Raw genomic sequence first — 17,975 nt, 5'->3', positions numbered from 1 at the left:
ATTCCTCTTTTAACAGAATTTTACAAGTAAGGTTAAATCTCTTTAGAAATTCATTTACAAATTCCATGTGACACAAGCAATTTGAGCTATCCAAGAATTTACAATTAATTCAAGTATTCATGCTTTTGGGTCCTAGCTACCCGGACAATAGCAAATAGTAGCTACGCACGGACTCTCGTCACCTCATGCGTACGTAGCCCCCACAAATAGGAGCACATAACCAATTTAACTCACCTATGGGGTAATTCCCCCTCACAAGATTAGAAAGGAGACTCACCTCGCTCCGAAGACGCATAACCGGCATTCTACATACTTCCGAAGGCTTCAACCAACACACATTGCTCCAAAACTAGCCAATTAACGACAAACTAATGATAATACTCTCAATTACTTGTTAACAATGCAAATTATACCAATTCCCAACTCTGCTTAGTGAAATGACCAAAATGCCCTCGGGCCTACGTGCCCGGAATCCAAAATTTCTCGAAGACAAAGGTTACCCATGACCTTAGGAACTCAAATATATGATTTTCTCTTAATTCCATACTCAAAATCGTAGCTAAATTCCAAGANATGCATCTCCGCCACTCTCCCACTTTGCGGAGCTCATCCCCTTAATCGACTACTTTAATCCTTACTTTATATGCCTGGCCTTTTAACAATTTAAAACTCCGCCTGACATTTCCCACAGGCCCTTCTCATCTTTTGCTGCTCAGTTGTTGCCTTAATAAAATTCATCTTCATAGAACTTGAATCCTCAATTTGCTACTAACTCCAAACCCTTCCGAAGGTTATCTTTCTCGAACCGTCAACAATAGAAATACTGATTCAATCCTGAACCACCACATCCAGCGATACCTGATAGTTGAATCTCTAATACTATTTCACAATACCCTGCCTCAAAGGCGAATTGTAGAAAATCATAACACCGACAAACTTTATACGTCCAATTAGGGCGACTGCACCCCAATTATAGAAGAAAAATTCCACCACGCTTGCAATACCAAGTCTCATTACTTCCACCAATCCACCTGACCCTCCTTAGTTCGATTACCTTTCCCCTTGCCGGGAATAACGTACTGAATCTCTTGATTATGCATTGAGTAAACCTCTCTTGAAATCATTCACTACCCTGACACGTGGGCAACACCCTACCATCATATTACTACTGCAGAATAGTCATTCACAAGCATTGCGGCAACTTGTTCCTAGCCTCAAAGCCCTCGAAAATACCGCTACTGGGCTGAAACGATAAAATATTCTTCTATAAGGCGACGACAATAATCTGATTAGCTATACCGGGAGAAACATCCCGTATCACATCTGTAGTACCATTACGGTTCTTCAATTTTCGATTTATAACAAGCGGTTCGCGTTGCATAGGATTGAGTAAGAAAGAAACAAAGGCATAAGCCTCTCATGAAATCGAATCGCACGATGAGGAATCAGGAAGGGAAGTACTCCTAACAGTCCTGCAGCCTCCCGAGATAAGTACAGACGTCTCCGTACCGATCCGCGAGACTCTACTGGACTTGCTCATGACTCGTGAGACCCTGGGAACCTAGTGCTCTGATACCATGTTGTCACAACCCAGATCCACTATGGGTCGTGATGGCGCCAGACACCGCTGTCAGGCAAGCCAACTAAATCACCAATTAAATTCTCTTTTTATAACTTTGAAAACCTAGGAGTTTTACTTCCATTTTTCATATATAAAACAATCTTTGTTTCAATTCAAATGAAGAAATTAACTATTAATACACATCTTCAAAGGAAACCATCCCAGAACCCGGTGTTACAAGTGCATGAGCAACTACCGATAAGGAAAATAAAATACAAATGTCCGTCCGAAATACAGTGGACAGAGAATCAATAAATAAAGTACTGGAAGGGGACTACTCTAGCTGCGGGTCGTCTCGAACAAAGAGGCTCACCAAGTCCCCAAATCATCAGTGCTGCTACCTAAAGTAACATATACCTGTGCAACAAAAATGCACAGAAGTGTAGTATGAGTACGTAATCAACGTGTACTCAGTGAGTATCCCGCCTAACCTCGAAGAGGTAGAGACGAGATGCTCAACCTGGACACTCATTAGCGGTCCAATAATAATATATTAAATGTGTAGGGAAATCATGGATTCATATAACATATTCTAATTCACAAAGCTGTAAAACAGGTAAACACCTTTTAACAATTAGCAAAGGATTTTTTCAAGATTTTAATTTTCTTCATTTAATGAGGTCATCTCAAGCCATGAAAGGCAATGTCATCATTTAAGATTCCTCATGCATCAATATATAAAAGATATCATGCGCAAATCATACCGAGGCGACGGCCCGATCCAACAGAAAGTAAATGTGCACTTGCCGAGGGTCGACGACGCGCCTATAGATGCATCTATTTAATCTGCCGAGGCGTTCGGCTCGTTCCAAAATAAACACACACAGATAGATAGTCAGTCAATAAGTCAACATGGAGCAATTGTCCAAGAAAAGCCAACTCTCTTTAAATAATCTGAGGAAGCGAAGCTTAAGTCTTTTTAGAAATCCTTTTATAAATTTAATGTGATTTAAGCAATTCAAGCCCTCAAAGGGGTTCACAAATAATCCAATTATAGCATGCTCAATCAATCAAGTAAGAACTTATCAGGGAGTGTTTATATATATATATATATAGAATTTTACAAGTAAGGTTAAATCTCTTTAGAAATTCATTTACAAATTCCATGTGACACAAGCAATTTGAGCTATCCAAGAATTTACAATTAATTCAAGTATTCATGCTTTTGGGTCCTAGCTACCCGGACAATAGCAAATAGTAGCTACGCACGGACTCTCGTCACCTCGTGCGTACGTAGCCCCCACAAATAGGAGCACATAACCAATTTAACTCACCTATGGGGTAAATTCCCCCTCACAAGATTAGAAAGGAGACTCACCTCGCTCCGAAGACGCATAACCGGCATTCTACATACTTCCGAAGGCTTGAACCAACGCACATTGCTCCATAACTAGCCAATTAAGGACAAACTAATGAGAATACTCTCAATTACTTGTTAACAATGCAAATTATACCAATTCCCAACTCTGCTTAGTGAAATGACCAAAATGCCCTCGGGCCTACGTGCCCGGAATCCAAAATTTCTCGAAGACAAAGGTTACCCATGACCTTAGGAACTCAAATATATGATTTTCTCTTAATTCCATACTCAAAATCGTAGCTATATTCCAAGAATATGATTTTCTAGGTTTTCCACCAAAACCCCACTTTTTATACTAATTTTCACGCCTAAATCCATGTATAATTGATATATTTAGCTCAAAAGCTAGTATAGATTACTTACCTCACGACAAGTGACGAAAATGGCGTCTCCAAGCTGCTCCCCATCGACTCCAATGGAAGAAAAATGGGGTTGAAATGAACTCAACCCCGAACTTAAAACATCCTCACTGCCCCAGTCATTTCCGCTTCAGCGGGACCCTGCCCGCTTCCGCGGTTCCGCTTCTGCGGACCGCTTGCCGCTTCTGCGGCTCCCCTCCACACCAGGCCTTCGCTTCTGCGGTTAGCCAACCGCTTCTGCGGTTCCGCATCAGCGGATCAAGGGCCGCTTTTGCGGTCCTGGCTGGCCTCGCCCTCGTCCGCTTCTGCGACTTCCTCTCCGCTTCTGCGGGGCCGCTTCTGCTTTCCCATTTCCGCAGAAGCGGAAATACCAGATACCAGATCACTTCAGCTGTTCTTCAACTTCCAAATTTGATCCGTTAACTATCCGGAATCCACCCGAGGCCCCCGGGACCCCAACCAAACATACCAACCAATCCCAAAACACATTACGGACTGGCTCGAGGCTTCAAATCATATCAAACAACGTTAAAATCATGAATTACACCCCAATTCAAGCTTTATGAACTTTGAACTTTCCAACTTCTACTTCCGATGTTTAAACCTATCAAATCACGTCCGATTGACCTCAAATTTTGCACACAAGTCATATTTGACATTACGGACCTACTACAACTTCCGGAATCGGATTCCGACCCCGATATCAAAAAGTTAACCTCCGGTCAAACTTCTCAAAAACCTTCAAATTTTTATCTTTAGCCAAATGGCTCGAAAATGACCTACGGACCTCCGAATTCACTTCCGATCGCGCTTCCAACTCCAGAATCACCATACAGAGCTATACGCAGTCTCGGAATCCTAAACGGACATTGATAACATTAAAATGCACTTCAAACCAAACTTATGAAATTTCTTCTAAAATGCAAACTTCCACAATAGGCGCCAAAACGCTCCCGGGTTATCCAAAACCTGAACCGGGCATATGCCCAAGTCCGGAATCATCATACGAACCTGCTGGAACCTTCAGATCCTGATTCTGAGGTCGTTTACTCAAAAATCCAATCCTAGTTCATTCTTTCAACTGCAAGCTTCCCAAATGACAATTCTCTTTCTAAATCAACTCTGAACTTCCCGGAACTTAATTCCGACCACGCGTACAAGTCATAATACTCGAAATGAAGTTGTTCATGGCCTCCGACTTCTGAACGGAGCGCTAGGACTCAAAACGACCGGTCGGGTCGTTACATTCTCTCCCACTTAAACAAACGTTCGTCCTCGAACGTGCTGAGAACTATGCTGGAGTAGTCTGAAATCACTGGTTAACTTCTCATGCACCTTCCCGTGCTACCACAACTCAGTTGAGCACATCAGCTCGATCAATTCTGAATATATTCCCTCTTATCAAGGTAAATAAGCCTTAGGGCCCAATTCCAACATCCGGAATTCTATGCCTGGCCTGTTTCCAACATACGAACACCGTATCAACCACCACACGCTGTACCCAATCATGATTGCACAACTTTGCTGAATTCACACTTTTTCATCATTATACTCACCGGATCACGATAACATTTTCTGTTCCACTTAATTGGAATTCCACGAATCTGGTGCCCCCATTGCACCCCATAACATACATAGGTCTTACTCCAACTCTTACAACACCGTCACAACAGAAGAGATGTGAAGAAATTGATAATCATTGCCGAGTCGACCAATCATTGAGTCTATACTTCTGACAGGAAATATCACCATATTCTGAATCAAGTGGAGATCTTGCTCCTTAACATACTCTATATAGTCAGATTGCACTGATCTTGAATTCAATGGGCTCATCTCGCCCAGTACGAACTGCTCAGGCAATAAGCCACCCCAGACATAATCAAAAGTCTCATGTGATACCACAATGTGCCAATAAGTTACCAATTTAATAATGCGATACAAAAAGAAAATGAACTCTGAAAAGAATTATCTAACTCCCGCACTAATACGGACTTTCCTTAGAAAATAGGAAACAGAACACAATAGACAGGTATGGGGAACCGTACTGAACATTACGTTGTTGTGGCGCGCAACCCGATCCGAACAACATAACCATGGCGGCGTGCCAACCGATCCATACGTAGAACCCACATAAGGAGATATACATCGAGCTAAATTTGCTCATTATACAACATACCGAATATCGGTCATAAGCACGCTAAGTGCATAATACCATCCCTGAGGGAACATATGGCGTCATAAGCCACAAAACTCAAACACAAGATACAAGACCTAAGTCTCAAGAGCCATCCTGCTCACATAACATCATCGCCACGCGGAATATTAACACATAAGAATTTACCAAGCCGTCTCACAACTCATACGGCGCGATACATCATTTCATGAAATATATCTGCCAATGAAATAACACTTTGACTGCTCCCACATAAGGAGCGCATTACTGAAATGAACATAACTGGCCTGACATAGGGCCCAAATTCACATTTACACCCATCCACGGACCTCAAGTCGATCCTGAACACATGAAACTAAGCCAATAACTCTTCAAAGGCCCATACTACTTTTCCTCTTCTCATAATACACTAGGACAACCATCGTAACTGGAGCAAACCTCCACAGTCCATAACCCAATAACTAGAGTGCCCTCCAGGCATAGATTTCCTAAATTAATTATATTACCACAATCCTCATACTCGGTCTAGATCTTAAATCAGTCAAGTGACTACACGCGACATTCTATGAAACCTTCCTGTGGGACACTCCCCCATAATTTACCATAACAATTTACTGGGTCCTACCTCCAACCCACCGACCGCACTAACGCTGAAAAGCGATCAAGAATTATTAACCATGATACAAGCCCCCTTTACTAAGCACCAATCTCAGGTGATGTTGAAGACAATGCCAACTTACCTTAAACACCGAAGCTCCCTTCCTACTCATCCGAGCCGAGACATTCCTTACCAGCACCAAGCCGCAACTTTGATCCTCACTTCGAATTCCCATGCTACTCACTGCACCAATGTGCAACATACAATGGAACACGATTTAAACATTAACATTTTAACACTTCATTATATAAGAACCTTCTACTGAACTCACTTCTGGAGTACCATAGCAGCACACAGGTGAATCTTTCATAACCGTAGAATATACCAATCTCTAAGCAGTGGTCTAAGCCACCATAGCCCCTCCCGGAATCTGCTTCCACACAATAAGCCATAACAATAGAAGGCTTCTGAATAACATCGATTGCGGCAGCTAACAAGCCTGATACGTACCATCACAAATCACTTACATAACTCGATCACGCTGTAGAAACTGACTGCCAACACCAATATGCCAAATTCGACTATGGCCGATCAACTACCTTCTTCCAATTTATCCTTGATTGCCTTAAGGATATTACTGATTTCTTCCAACACATAACATACTCCCTCTGTACTCATCCTGAGCGACTTCGAATCACGAGACCATACTGTCTCAAATCCCACGAACCATTTCATATCTTTCAATTGCTACACCACAAGCCAAAGCATCACAGATCGTTCTGAGTCTCCATTCGTAAGATATTGCATAGGCTTGATTATCAACTGCGCCTATAGGCTCGAAATCATTAAGTATTATACTTCATCTTTTGAATTTTTCACTAGGACCGCTGCTGAGAGCCACCCGCTCTGACGTGGATCTTCAACTGCCTCGAAGCATAAGCAGTGACTCTGCCATCCTGCATCAATACCGCACCAAGCCCAATACGGGAAGCAACACAATAAACTGTATAAGGCCCTGAACCTGTGGGAAAAACCAATATCGGCGCCGTAGTCAGAGCTGCCTTGAGATTCTGAAAGCTCGCCTCACACTTGACCATCTGAACTGGGCACCCTTCTGGGTCAACCTGGTCATCGGGGCTGCTATAGATGAAAACCCCTCCACGAACCGACGATAGTAACCTGCTAAACCCAAGAAACTCCGAATCTCAGTAGCTGATGCTGGTCGAGGCCAATTCTTGACTGCCTCAATCTTCTTCGGGTCCACCTGAATATCCTCTGCTGATACGACATGCCCCAGAAATGCAACTGAACTCAACCAGAACTCACACTTCGAGAACTTAGCATATAACTGACTATCCTTCAGAGTCTGAAGAACCACTCTGAGGTGCTGCTCGTGCTCCTCCTGGCTGCGGGAGTATACCAAAATATCATCAATAAAGACTATCACGAACAGGTCCAAGTAAGGTCTGAACACTCGGTTCATCAACTCCATAAATGCGGCTGGGGCATTGGTCAACCCAAATGACATGACCAAAAACTCATAATGCCCGTACCGAGTGCGGAATGCTGTCTTAGGGACATCAGACGCCCTAATCCTCAGCTGATGGTAGCCAGATCTCAAGTCTATTTTGGAAAACACCTTCGCACCCTGAAGCTGGTCAAACAAATCATCAAGTGAAGTTTTTCCTAACTCCGTAGCCTCTGGGGGATAACTACAGACGTCTCCGTACCAGTCCCTCAGACTCTACCAAGTTTGTCCGTGAGACCTATGTAACCTAGAGCTCTGATACCAACTTGTCACGACCCGGATTTCCCACCATCGGGAGTCATGATGGCGCCTACTGTTGGAGCTAGGCAAGCCAAACATTTAAACATCTTCGGATAACAACACAACCATAATAAAATAACGAGTCTTTAAATAAATGCGGAAGTCTTTTAAAACATAAATAACTGCAAACCCAAAATGCGGAAGTCTAATATTTCACTACCCAAGACTGGAGTCGCTGTCTCACGAACCACTAAAGAGTGCTACAAACAAGTCAGAATAGAAAAATACATAATGTCTGTCTCGGTACAATGAAAACAAACAGAAAATAAGGAAAGGGACTTCGGCCTGCGAACGCCAGCTAGGCTACCTCGTAAGTCCCTGGACTGAAGAGGGCTCCCGATCGACTACTGCTGTGGTCCAAGAGCTGCTCCGGTACCGTAATCTGTGCAAAAAGCACAGAAGTGTAGCATCAGTACAACCGACCCCATGTGCTGGTAAGTGCCTGGCCTAACCCCGGCGAAGTAGTGACGAGGCTAGACAGGACTACCAAACTAACCTGTGCAGTTCAATATATATATGCAATAAAAGGAAAAACAAAGAAATTAAACAGTTAAGAGGGAGGGGAGCATGCTATGGGGGAGTACAGTCCGGATATAAAATCATCAACTTATGTAAGAAACAGGGCAATAACAATAATTACCAAAAACAGGAGAATCAACAGTTGCACGACATCAACCTTCGTGCTTTTACTCTCATTCTCACCAAAAACAATCAAATAGAATGTACGGCATCACCCTTCGTGCTTTTCCTCACATAACTCTCATTTTATGGCACGGAATGATCCTTCGTGCAATTATAGTCAAAACAGAGCACGGAATGTCCCTTCGTGCATAAATAATCAAAACATGGCACGGAATGACCCTTCGTGCAAATATAATCAAAACATGGCACGAAATGACCCTTCATGCAAATATAATCAAACATAGCACGGAATGACCCTTCGTGCATTATCACTCTTCCTCACCCAACCAACAATCACAACCAAACGGGCGAGGGAATAAGCAAATAATAAGAAATGTCCCGGCAAGGGAAAACACAATTAAACAGCTAAATCCCGGCAAGGGAGTAACAACAACAACTTTCACATCCCGGCAAGGGAGATAATCAATATATTAAAACCATCCCGGCAAGGGATTAATCATATCTCTTTCCATTTCTTTCATTTCTTACTCAATAGTATTTTTATTGTTCGAGCCAACGCTCCAAAGAATTTACAATTCATAACCAATTCTCAAACCCTTCACATTATGTAGAATTCATCAACTAGCAAAGAAGAGTCTCAAAAATATCAGAAATACGTGCAAACAAGGACCCACGGTCATGCTAGACACCGGCGTATAGATACTCGTCACCATGCCTATACACCGTACTCGATCGTTTAGCATTTAGCAATTAATAACACTCTAATCCTATTCCCTCAAGCCAAAGTTAGATCAAACACTTACCTCGGTCCAAAGAATAGCAATCAATCCTCAAATACCGCCTTTCCTCTACAATCCGACTACGAAACAATGATATCTAGGCATAATTAATTCAATAATATCAATAAAGACTCAATGGCAACATCCCATAGCCTAGATATGAATTTCCTAACATTCTTCCAAAAATACCAAAAATCGACCCCGGGCCCGCTTGGTCAAAACACGAGGTTCGAACCAATTCCATGTCACCCATTCCCCCACGAGCCCGGATATACAATTTGTTTTCAAATTCTACCCCAAAACGAGGTCTAAATCAAATAAAATTGAAAAGCCCTAATTCTACCCTTTTCCCAATTCTTACCATGAACTACATGATTTAGGTCTAGAAATTTGATAAATGATGATAGAAAATGAAGAAAACGAGTTAGATAATACTTACCCAAGAAGCTTTGATGAAGGATAGCTCTAAAAATCGCCTAGGTGCCGTGGAGAAGATGAACTCGTGTGTTTTGGGTGAAAAATCCCGTTACTGGTCTATTTTTAGGCTTTAAAAATAATTGGGCGAATTTGCCCTACGCGATCGCGGAAATAGGGGTGCGATCGCGGAAGGTCCCACTGACTGGTCATCGCAATCGCGTGGATGGTAACGCGAACGCGTAGAAGAAATACTGGGGGTCCAAAAGTTTGGTCTATGCGAACGCGAGTCTACTGGTGCGAACGCATTGAAGGAAATGCTGAATCTATGCGATCGCGTGACCGAGTACGCGAACGCGGAAGAGGAAAAAGCCAAAGGAACGCGAACGCGGGCTGAAGATTGCGATCGCGAAGGAGGGAACAACTGTGCAAAAGTTGCAGATTTTCTGCAACTTTCTCTAAGGCCAAAAGCATCCCAAACCACCTCCGAATCACTCCCGAGCCCTCGGGGCTCCCAACCAATCATACACACTAACTCAACGACATCCTTCGAACTTACTCGAGCGATCAAATCGCCAAAACAACATAAAAATCAATGAATCAAACCTCAAAATCATCATTTTTCATTCTAACTTCATAAACTTCAAACTTTAGATATTTAGGTCCGAAACACGCCAAATGACGTCCGTTTTCGACCAAACTTTACAGAAAGCGCTTAACACATATTTAAGACTTGTATCGGTCGTCGGAACCAAAATACGAGCCCGATACCATAGTCTTTTAATCAATTTTCATTTCCATTTTCCTTAATAATTTCAGAAAAATAATTTCACAGAAAAATTCTTTTACTCGGGTTCTAGACCTCGGATTTCGACTCCGGGCACATGCCCGAGTCCCATATTTTTCTACGGACCCTCCGGGACCGTCGAATCACGGGTCCGGGTCCGTTTACCAAAAATGTTGACCGAAGTCAACTTTAAATCATTTTAAAGCCACATTTTGAGATTTTCCACAAAGTTTAACATATAATCTTTCCGGCTACGCGCCCGGACTGCGCACGCAAATCGAGGCAACTAAAGGTGAGGTTTTCAAGGCCTCGGAAGCACGGAAAAAGAGAGAAATCCGGTGATGACGCTTTGGGTCGTCACAACAAGTTTACGCTATCAGTGTAATTTGACTTGTTATAACAAGTTGTTGCCTCTTATTGTTCAGATACTCTCAGTGTATGAAAGTTAGACTCTTTATTTAAATATTTGATTCTTGAAACTCAGGATTCCAAAGCTGAACTCTAATAGCATAAAGAGAGACAATTAGTAATTCGGACCTTATGGTTTGGTTAGAAAAATAGGATCTGTTATGTCATATAAGGAGTAACGGGTACCATATGATTTTGAGACTTCTATTTCTGTCAACCCAAAAAGTAAATTTAACAACATAATGAAGCATTTTAAGTGTATGACTAAAAATTTGGGCAGTCCGTTGCACAAGATATTTTGCGTTCACGCAAGGTCTGGAGAAGGACCGTATCCCAAGGAATCAAAAAACGACCGAAAAACTGACCGAAGTCGGTCGGTTTTTTGTTTTGCGCAAAAATACGAGAAACTATTTTAGCATCACGCAAAATTTATTTTTTAAGAAACCGACCGAAATTGGTCGGTTTTTCATATAAAATAGATTAAAATTAATATTCAAAAAACCGACAGAAATTGGTCGGTTATTTCAATCAGTCATTTTAGAAAACGAACCGACTTTGGTCGGTAATTTTATATTTTTAATAAAATTGACCGAAATCGATCGTTTATTTTCGCGCGAAAATGCAATTAAAGAGTACGAATAAATTAAAAGAAAGTCTTAAACCAAAATGTACCAATAGTCTAGTGGTAGAATAGTATCCTGCCACAATACAGACTCTGGTTCGAGTCCCAGACGGATTTTTTCTTTTTGGGTCGTTTGTGAAAATTAATTTACCGACCGAAATCGGTCGGAAATTGCGACCGACTTCGATAGCTATCACCGACCAACTTAATTTCGACGGATTAAAGTTGGTCGGAAATCGGTCGGTTTTTCCAGTTTTTCGATCAATTTCGATCGATATTTTTGGATGGTTTTAGGCAGTTTTCTAATAGTGCGATGTAGACAGTGGTTGATTCCAATGCTAGCTCGAACTCGAAGTCAATGACTGTATCTTAGGAAATATCTAAAGACTAAATAAGACATCCAATTAGTTGTAAAAGACTACTGTACTCTTAAATAAACAAAATAAACTCCAACATCAGATTCAACATTGACAAAAAATATGAGGTGACTTTTTCTGTTTTTTAAATGTTTTGGTTGGCAAAATTCCCCACGGTATGTACTGATGAGAAATAGTAAATACTAATGAAATAGTTGAAGAGAGAGGATATTGATCGGACATCACTGTAATCAATCAAATCCAATATTTTATTGCTAACAAGAGATATCTTAGATAGCAAAGGCGGATTCAAAGGTAGCGGGTACATGAACGGACTACTCAACCGGCAAGGCGGATTCGAGATTTGAAGATGGAGGGGTACTTGAGCAGACTACTTAACCAGTGTAATGAAATAGTTAAAGTGAGAGGATATTGATCGGAACGTCACAGTAATCAATCAAATCCAATATTTTATTGCTAACGAGAGATATCTTAGACAACAAGGCTGGATTCGAGATTTGAAAGTGACGGGATACATGAGCGGACTATTCAACTAGTGTCTTATCAAACTTTTGAACTTACGGTTTCAGATAAATATTTTACTGTTTTTAATATACATACATACATACATACATACATACATATATATATATATATATATATATATATATATATATATATATATATATATATATATATATATATATATAGGAAGAAGTGATTACACATAACACATTAACACATTAACACATCTATAGTATATTTTCATCATGTTACGTGTTTGATATCAAGCTGATTAATAATAGAGACAGCTAATACACGTGGTTTTGTTCATGTAAATGAATAGCCCTTCACTTCCAAAACCTTACTCTATCAAAAGAACTTCTAATAATTTTTTTTTCTTCTTACTATTACTTTATTATTTTATAGTTTTGATCTTTAATTTTTTTATATGACCTATAGGTTATGGGTTCGAGTCGGCTATTTATATCACACCCTCTTGGGATGCGGTTCTTTTTCATACCCTACAGGATCGTGAGATGCTTTGTGCACGAATTGTCCTTTTTGGTCTTTAATTTTCTCATCTTTAGCATTGAATCCCTATAAAAAGTACCAACAATCAGGGGCGTATGCACATTTATCGAAGCGGTGTAATGCGACATTGCTTTATCGAATTTGTTTACTAAATATATGTATTAATACTTCGAGAAAGCGGATAAGTAGGAAAAAATAACACTACTTGACATAAATTGTCTCATGGCGCATTGATTATTTGCTTGATTTTGCTCTAAGAGGTGAGCGGTTCGAACCTCAGCTAGCACATCTTTTTTGCAAATATTTGAGAGAATCCATGTGGTTAAAAATTGTGACGAAGTAAAATTTAATTCAGGACTTTTTCTAACTTAAGAATCAACAAAACTAATAGACTAACGATATTTCTTGTCTCGAAGTGTGATAATTAAAATTATTATTCCCGTTCTTTTATAAATTTTGACACCGATTACAAAATTCCGATGTACGCCCCTGCTAACAATGATTCTATATTAACCAATATTCTTCTGCCATGCCTGAATTATTATTCTCAAAACTAAATATGGTATCATCACTATTATAACATTAAATGTAGGTACTTGGACAAATTAAGAGCCCGTTCGGACATAGGAAAAAAATTCAATTATTTTTTGAAAAGAGTGTTTGGTTATTAAAATCTTATAATTTTCCCAATCTCACTGCGAGAACCAGTTTTTCAATTGCAAATGGGAAGGTTGCTAATTTTTAGTTGTAAAATATGTTGAAAAAAAGACATCCAAATATGTTGCAAAAATTATAACCAAACACAACTTCATCTTCAATTCAAATTTTAGTGAAATTCCAAATTTGATTTTTTTTGGAATTCATGTCCAAACGCCTACTAAATACGCCAAAATTTCACGGTATAGCCAGTTTTCGGACTGGTCAATCAAAAATAGCAAGCGCTTACCAAGTCAATGAAAAATAGCCACCGTTTTGCTGCAATAGAGACCGGTCCAGCATAATATACTGGAGTTCGGTGCACTTGTGTATGAACTCAAGCATATTATGCTGGACCGGTATACTTTGCTGGCTCCAGTATAATATACTGGAGACTGGAGCACTGGTGCTCCAAACTCCAGTATATTATACTGGACCATTATACTTGCTGGAACTCCAGTATATTATGCTGGAGTTCTAGTGTATTTATGTTGGAACTCCATCATATTATGCTGGAGTTCCAGCATACTATCCTGGAACTCCAGTATAATATGCTGGAGTTCAAGTATACTTATGCTGGAACTCCAGCATAATATACTGGAGTATTTTCCGGGTTTTGAATAGTGTTTTCGCTAAGATTTATCTTTACATAAAAAGTGGCTAAATTTCGATTACTTTTGAAATTGGGCTATTTTTGAACGACCAATTATAAATCTGGCTATTTTTAAAAATCAGCATAAGCCCCTTGAATTAACGTTTTGAAAAGGAGAATACTTTCTTTAGATTTAAAATAGTAAAAAGATTGTCGCACTCATTATTTTTTAGAATCAAATATAGGTCATGAGTTCGAACCATTTAAGTAGTCATTACTTGAAATAAGATAGGCTATCTGTGTCACATCCCTAAGGCTCGAGCTTTTCCCGAATCTTGCATGAATGCGAGATACTTGGTATATCGAGCTACTCTTTTCTTAAATTATTTCTAAATATGGTTAGATACTTGTTTGTTTTATATATTTCAAACTCGAAATTTGGGTTACACATATTCCTTTCAATTGAAAAAGAACTATACTTTTCCAATCATCATTGAAATCCACCATTCAGTAATGTACATTTATACACTCTAAACTATCTATGTTTTTGTCTACATTTGTGCACTTTAAACTATTGCAACCAACACTCTGAAACTCATTCGGTATTCAAAACTCATTAACTCGACTAATTCAAAATCCCGTTACGCGGCAATTTTCCTAGAAAGATTAAAAAGTGTAAATAAAAATAAAAAGGAACACTCATAGCCTTTGTTGTATCAAGCCATAAACAGTCACAAAAGCCATTACTAATGAATGATCAACATGTGGTTCCACTACCAAACTTAACACATCATCTCCAAATTGAACTCCACAAGATGATTTTTTTTGTTTTACCTGCATAAACCCAATTACTGATTTTGTTAAAATCTAATTCCAATTAAATGAAAAATCCATAGCTATAAAATGATTTAATAATCAGGAACTTTTGAAGCATATTGTATTGGGAAAAAGTTGAATTTATATTGAAGATGACGTGGCGTGACACGTGGACTGGACAAATAGTCAAAGTATAACAATTAAGAAAAAGGTACGGGAGATGACAGGTACGAGAAGAGGAAGTGAAACAGGCACGAGAAGCAGTTTAGATACGAGTCTCGTATCAATTCGAGTCATTTAAAGCCAGTAGATCAAAAGGCATTGAAAACATGGATCTGAAGACAAAAAGGAGTCCAAATTCAGTATTAAATACCTGATACGTTAGAAAATTGGTATTTAATAGGAATGATTGTGTAACGGCTCATTTAATATCATTTATTGTCCATAATTGTCTCATTACAGCTTAGGTTTCATTCCTTTATCTAGAATCAACTATAAAAGGAGGAAGTTGTATTGGGAAAAGATCATGGTTGACATCATACTGAAATAAAAACTTGTTCACTGCTTTATTATTATTCTCAGAAAGCCTATTATTCTTTTTTGGTCTCTTGATTATCAGTAACCCGATTTTTCATCTCAAATTCTAGTTTTAACCGAAATTATATTTTTTGGTTAAACACATATATACTTCTTTGACAAAAAAGAAAACTAGTATGATACCAACACCTCACCTTTTTAAAGGGAATTAAATTAAAAATATCGACAGTATAGCATAGTTTTCTACATCATCAGTCCAATTTAATATGTTCTACCAGAGATTCATACATCAGCAGAAAATAAAGAGAACCAATAATTGATACTTTTTATTTTTTTTATTTTACATAATATTGGTCTTAGATAAGTTTATGAAAAATGAGAATCCAAACAACCGACCCCAAATTACTTGGAATTAAACGCTATTATTCTTATTAGATTATGGTGTAGTTTTACCTATTATAATAGTAGCATGTTAGTCAACATTTTTATTATATTACTGATTAGTACTAATACTTAATTATCATAGAAATTTAATTAAATTTAGTTAAATAGTATCTTGTAAGTTATCTAGTTGCATGTATAAATATTTTTTACTGAATCAGTATATAGAATTTAGGCTCTTATAAAACTGAGCAATATTGAATAAACAAGATAGTGACAAACCTCTGCAATAAGTTTGTTTTCTCTGCTGACAATTTTGAATTCTGATTTGCCTTGTAAACCTATAATCTTATAGCAGCTTGTTTCAGCTTCATCAAATCCTAATAAAGTAACATCATAGTTTAAGTATTCTCCCCATAGGAAATAACCATTTTTCTTTACTTGGAACCAAGGTATCTCAATCAAATTATCATTGCTCCATTTATAGCCATGCCAATGTCCAAAAACTTGAAGTTTCTGCAAAATAAACAATAGAAAACTTTAGTATAAACACAAATTACTAGCTTAATAATTTCAAGATCCTGCATGCAGTGGAAGATCCAATAATGGGTTCGTGAGCAGTAGCAGAGCCAGAATTTTTACTAAAGAGGGCCAAAATATAAAGAAGTAAACCCACGAAAAAACCAAGGGTATGCATATACATAATATTTTTTTCCACCAAGCTACATAGTGTAATTTTCAGACAAAGGGGCACCGATTGATACCCCTTCAAAGCATGTGGCTCCTCCACTGTTTGTGAGTTAGAATCACTACTTTTGCTGGGGCAACACAAAGCATCTCGTATTTATGCAGGGTCTAGAAAGGGCTGCACCTCATGAGTGTGATATGTAGGCTGTCTACCCTATTACAGGTGGCAGTAGGTAATTTTACGGCTTGAACATATGACCTATCGATGACATATCAAACTACATATATGTGCCAAAAATAAATATAGACATAGTTAAATATGTATTTTAGAACCAGGCAGGGCAGACCAGTACCCAAAGCATCCCGCTTTCACGCAGGAGGAAAGGTCGCATCCCAAGGGGTTGTGATGTATGCAGCCTACCCTGATGCAAGCATCAATGGCTGATTCCACGGCTCAAACCCCAACCTATAGGTCACACAGAACAACCTAACCGTTGCCCCTTCCATGTATTTTAGAACCAACATCATCTAAATTTTGGATCCGCCACTGACTGTCGTACTCATGTTAGCTGAAAATACAATGTTGATTTTATCTCCTTTTACCTTTTGTCTGATGGAGAAGAGAACTTTGCCTTGTAAATCCATGAGATAGACTTCTTTGCTACATTTTCTGTTGTAGTTGTCAATCCTGTAAATTATATTGCCTTTTGAGTCAAAAACAGTGCAGCCATTTCCATGGTAGACTAGAGATTTCATCCATAAAGTGAATGTTTCTCTTCTCATAGTCATGTATGAATCTGTGGAAGAAAAAGAAGAAGAAGAAGAAATTGATGTTTGAGGGTAAACTCTAGCCATTGGAAAAGCCTATAGAGTACACAAACTCGTAGAATAAAACTTCTTAATATGAGAATTTTTATACATACATCTAGAAATATAATTGAGAAGAGCCCACATTTATGATATATCAACAAGAAGTTTACTTAAGAAATAGAATATTCATCTTTGTAGGGCTAAAGCAGTTGTTATTTATGTCTTGAATTTTGTCTTTCGTATTTTTAGAAAATTCATAATCCCTATAGGTTTGGAAAACCCATTATTCTAGTAGATTTCGAAAAAGGAAAACTTGTTGTCCTTGTCGGACCAGGAAAACCTTTCTCTTATAGGTTCAGGACTATTTTAGATCTGTATATAGGGGTTTTAATTGAAAATTCTATAATTATACTGTGTTTTTCTTCTCATTCATACTGAAAAACTCTTTATGCTTGGAAATCCTTGTATTATCTT

At 38.9% G+C, this 17,975-nt stretch overlaps 1 protein-coding gene across 1 annotated transcript; it reads right to left on the bottom strand.

Annotated features, from left to right (window-relative positions):
- Positions 1-14,746: 14,746 nt before the first annotated feature.
- On the bottom strand, positions 14,747-17,626 carry LOC109217648 (protein LURP-one-related 11-like). Its single transcript, XM_019381911.1, has 3 exons — positions 17,295-17,626; positions 16,287-16,520; positions 14,747-15,104 (listed from the first exon to the last, which is right to left on the bottom strand). Exons 1-3 carry the CDS (start codon positions 17,544-17,546, stop codon positions 14,970-14,972), a joined length of 621 nt encoding a protein of 206 aa, XP_019237456.1. The 5' UTR covers positions 17,547-17,626; the 3' UTR covers positions 14,747-14,969.
- Positions 17,627-17,975: the final 349 nt, after the last annotated feature.

Source organism: Nicotiana attenuata, unplaced genomic scaffold (assembly GCF_001879085.1).
Source record: "Nicotiana attenuata strain UT unplaced genomic scaffold, NIATTr2, whole genome shotgun sequence".
In the NCBI taxonomy this organism is placed as follows: domain Eukaryota; kingdom Viridiplantae; phylum Streptophyta; class Magnoliopsida; order Solanales; family Solanaceae; genus Nicotiana; species Nicotiana attenuata.
Note: the sequence above shows the minus strand (reverse complement) of the source record. Positions and strands in the feature narration are given on the sequence as shown.

Coding starts and splice junctions, on each gene's coding strand:
- LOC109217648 (XM_019381911.1), bottom strand. CDS start 17,546: ATGGCTAGAGTTTACCCTCAAACATCAATTTCTTCTTCTTCTTCTTTT. Junction 16,521..17,294: donor TCTTCTCCATCAGACAAAAG/GTAAAAGGAGAT, acceptor TTTATTTTGCAG/AAACTTCAAGTTTTTGGACA. Junction 15,105..16,286: donor AAAACAAACTTATTGCAGAG/GTTTGTCACTAT, acceptor GGGTTTATGCAG/GTAAAACAAAAAAAATCATC.